Source organism: Dioscorea cayenensis, chromosome 5, assembly GCF_009730915.1.
Source record: "Dioscorea cayenensis subsp. rotundata cultivar TDr96_F1 chromosome 5, TDr96_F1_v2_PseudoChromosome.rev07_lg8_w22 25.fasta, whole genome shotgun sequence".
In the NCBI taxonomy this organism is placed as follows: Eukaryota; Viridiplantae; Streptophyta; class Magnoliopsida; order Dioscoreales; family Dioscoreaceae; genus Dioscorea; species Dioscorea cayenensis.
In genome coordinates this window covers 8,994,742-8,999,021 of record NC_052475.1, presented here as the reverse complement: position 1 = coordinate 8,999,021, position 4,280 = coordinate 8,994,742, and the positions used below count along the sequence as shown (strand labels likewise).

General features: G+C 35.5%; 1 protein-coding gene across 1 annotated transcript; it reads right to left on the bottom strand.

The window, feature by feature from the left end:
• Positions 1-419: 419 nt before the first annotated feature.
• LOC120259960 (very-long-chain 3-oxoacyl-CoA reductase 1-like) lies at positions 420-3,144 on the bottom strand. Its single transcript, XM_039267412.1, is given in 5 exon segments — positions 420-713; positions 2,025-2,094; positions 2,470-2,594; positions 2,596-2,643; positions 2,645-3,144. Coding segments are annotated over 5 exon segments (1,005 nt in total). The 5' UTR covers positions 3,113-3,144.
• Positions 3,145-4,280: the final 1,136 nt, after the last annotated feature.

The window sequence follows — 4,280 nt, the reverse complement described above, 5'->3', positions numbered from 1 at the left end:
AAAAGAAAAAAACTTCTAAATATGGGTAGCTTAAAGGTTTATATGTAGAGCAAAAGTATAATCTTTACCCTAGCAGCCCTGCACATAGTCAAACAAATCAATGTTCCCATAATTAAACCACTGTTTCCCCAAAAAAATCTTATTATAAAAAGAATAACATCAACAGATGGACAGTAAGAGAATTACCACTAAAAAAACTCATCAAATTGAACTCCAAGGATTGTGACCAAATCCAAAGACCCAAATAAGAAGAATCAAATTCCCTGTTCTACATACTTGATAGCTATAACTCAAAAAAAGAAATCCAAAGAAATCTTCCAACCATAGGACCTTTTCTCTGATCTTCATACCGCTTCCAAAGACTACAAACAACCCTTCAAACAAAGAGTGTCGATCCATATCGTATTAGGAACAACAAGTTACTGAACTAGATAAATATCTTGAACAATATAGATCAAAGGGCTTTTCTTTGTTTGACTCCTTGAGCAGACCTCTTTACGGATGTTAAGGCAAAATCCAAGACGCCATTTATTGACAACACTCTCTGGCAGCATTGCTACGAAGCACCACTGGACGGAGTGCGGCCAGTATGGTGTGCAACTTGATCCAAGGCCTATCCATGCTACGGAAGATCGGGCGTATGTATCTGATGATGGCGCAAAGAAGGAGGCCCTCTTGATGGATGCCATTCTCGTCGCAACATATAAAGGCAACTGTTTGCATGAATAAGTATCAAGTTAATGTATAAGGCAACAGAAAACAACAAAAACTAAGAGGCATTCGATACATTTGAGTAGGTTGGCAAAGATGCCGCTTATTAAAACATAAAACATAATGAGAACATAGTTTATATACTATCAAAGCTCAAGCTCATTAGTATTCAAGTAAAATCAAGGGCATAAAAGCAAACTTTAGATGGAAAGTCCACTGATGAGTTTCACTTTTCCAGAGTTTTTATTTTTTTTACTTTTGAGTAAGTATGAATATGAACATTATATTCCAAGACAATAAAACTCACACTCTTAAGATTACCCACAGATGAGCTTGCTTCAATTTCCACAAGGATAAAATGCAAGACTTTTTAATACTAGGTAGCATTTGTAAAATAGTCATGGCAGTCCTAAATCATAAAAAATTCTTCAAATCAAATGCAAAGAATTTTTTTTTCACCACAAGAAGTTTTGTCATAATCGCTAGTATGAGGTACAGCTTCTCAAAATATCATTAGCAAGGAAAACCTTAATGATGAGGATTAAGCATGTATATATATATACATTAAATATATGGGTTTCAAATAATCCATATTATATATTATGAACCATAAAAGTAGCATTTAGTTTCCACATATGAATAAAAAAAATGAACAAATCACAACACCGCATGCTTAGGTTTCTTCTAAAAGAGGCCCCTATTATTGTCATCCCTGTTTTTTTGTTTGGTTTCAGCAACAGTGGTTCAATAAGCATGCAGTTCTCATGACAGATTTAGTCTCTTCCCCTAACATACGAAAAAGCATGTGTTGAAATAAATGTTTGTTCCAATCTATATATAAAAACGACTGGAAGCAAAACTAAAAGAATACCTAAAATTGTCAAATTATAGATGAGATAAGATAAAATGTAAATTGAGGGCCAACATCAAGCATGAACAGAGGTCAGATATTGATAATCACTTCCAAAGACAATATGAACATTTGTTTTATTTGTAAAACTCACAACATAAATTTTACTCATATCATTAAGGCAAAAATCAAAATAAGATCTTAAACCCCTCAGTTACAACTGATTATGCCTAAGGAAAGCAAGGCACCGCAACTGAGATGAATTACAGACAACAGGATTCCACAACAATTTGACTATTGGTATAGGAATATCACAATAGTTTAACTCAAACTTGCTCTAGATAAATAAACAAAATAGATCTACATGTTCACAGCTTCCAGCTCACCAGATATGCATTAGTTACCGATGAACAGAAAAGAAATTGCAAGTAAAAGTAAATGGGCAAACAAGGAAGAACCTAACCTGGCACTGCACATCAATTCCCTTGTTCTTATACTCAACATGAAGGGATTTAGAGAACTCATCAATGTACCTGAGGAAAGACATAACCAAGCTTAAAGTTCCATACAATAAATCAATCCCAAACATCATTCCTACACAAGTGATACCAAGTAGAAATTGAAGACTAATCAACAACCACAAAAACAAGACTCACATGATTACTCTTCTTAAAGAAATGCAGGTCAATAAGCACGGAACAAAGGAATTGAAAATTTTGACTAGAAAAAAAAAACTCTTTTTTTCCTTGTTTTCTAGAACTCAAATTTACTTCAATTGAAATCATTTCCTAGAAACTCACAAGAAATTCAACCTAGACTTATAAAAAAAAATCAGAAAAGAAAATTTCAATGAAGAGAGGGAATAGGTCAATGCCCATGATTCATGAAGAAAGTAAGAAAAAACTCACGCTTTGGTGCCCGCATAGACAGCGTAAAGCGGCTCAGAAGGAAGAACAGTAGCAGCCCCAGAACCAATGTTTACAATAGCGCCGCACTTCTTCTCCAACATCCCGGGCAACAAGGCATGCGTGACCCCTCGTCACCGCCTCAACATTCACCTTGATGAGGCTCTTCACAAGCTCCCTCATCCACTTCATGGAAGTACTTGGCATAGGGATAGGAGATCCCAGCGTTGTTCACAAGAATCCCAACATCCAACCCATCAATCGTCTTCAGGAGTCTCTTGATGCCATCATCAAGGTCTCCGGAGAAGTCAATGATCATAGTCTTGATCTGAACCTTACGGTACTTGGCAAGGATCTCATTAGAGACGGCGGCAAGCTTGTCTGGGTTGCGGGCGACGAGGACGAGGTTAGGTCTCTTGCGGGCGAGCTGGAAAGAGAAGGACTTGCTGATGCCTTCAGTGCAGCCGGTGACGATGGCCCAGGAGCCGTAGCGCCTGAGATTCTTGGCGGGACGGAGGAAGATCAAGTAGAACCACAGGATGAAGGAGAAGGAGAGCTTGAGGATGTAGAAGAGGCCAAAGAAGGAGAGGAGAAGGAGCCATAAAGGCTGAGCTTTGAGAAGCTGGAGGTGAGAGGAGAGATCCATGGAGGAAGCTATGGACGCGCGCCGGGGGATGAGGAGAGTTATGGATCTCCAATAAGAGAAAAATGAAGGGGTTTTTATAGAAAACTAAGTGGATTAAAATAATAATTAATAATACTAATTAATAATTAATAAATAAATAAGACAGAGTTGGAGGAGCGTTGAGGTAGATGGCCAGCCCTCATTGATGATGTTGAATTACATTTGAGAACTTTTTCTGGTTTTTGTTTATGTCCAATAAATATCTCTACCATTATTGGTTGTATTTTTATGTGTCTTTTTTAAAAAAATTTCATACCATATTTATATATACTTAGAAAAAAAAGTTTTTTCTTTTTTTTAGAATATATATATATCTTCAAATAACATATGTAGTAAAATAATAAAAAGAGACTCATGGCTTCCCAAGTGACATCATCAAGTTTTTTTATAATTTTGAAAAAAAAAATAGAACAAGAATGATAAAGTGTTTTTTTTTTCATAGGTTTCTTTGCTTGCACATTTCTGTTAAAGTAAGAGCTTATTTATGCGTTTTTATAATATATATATATATATTTGCTTAAGTATGCTTGTACATCTCCCTAACCAATGTCAACTAGAATATTTCATAAAGAAAATTATATTTTACGACCTTTGCATTAAAAATGATGGTAACTCTTTCTACTAATAAACGTGAGGTTGAGGGACAGTTTGTTCGACTCTCTCCCCAAAATTGATTGAGATGAATGGATCCACCTTAAAGAATATGTATATTTTTATCGATTTTTATCTATTTTAAAAAAAATCAATATATATATATATATGAATAATGTGAAGAAGTCATTGTTTTTATCACTGCACTTATGACTTGGACAAGTCACTCACTTCAGTCTGCAACCCCTTGAAAGAGGGAATTGATCCCCGACCTCTTACTTCAAAGGAAACATCTTTTTTCAATCTTGTGTGAATCTCATGAAGGGCTAATCGCTTTCCGGTGGCCCCAGATTTATGAACTTAGTTGATAATATGTAGTTGATTTATTCTTTTGCAATGATAATGGATTTTTATTGATTTTTTGTGTTAAAACTTGTGTTACTACCTTAATGTGCATGATTTGCATAGTTGTGATTAGTTTTGACGTATGTTGAATGACAGCTTGTGATTACCGTAGTGTAGTTGCAAAAACCTACGC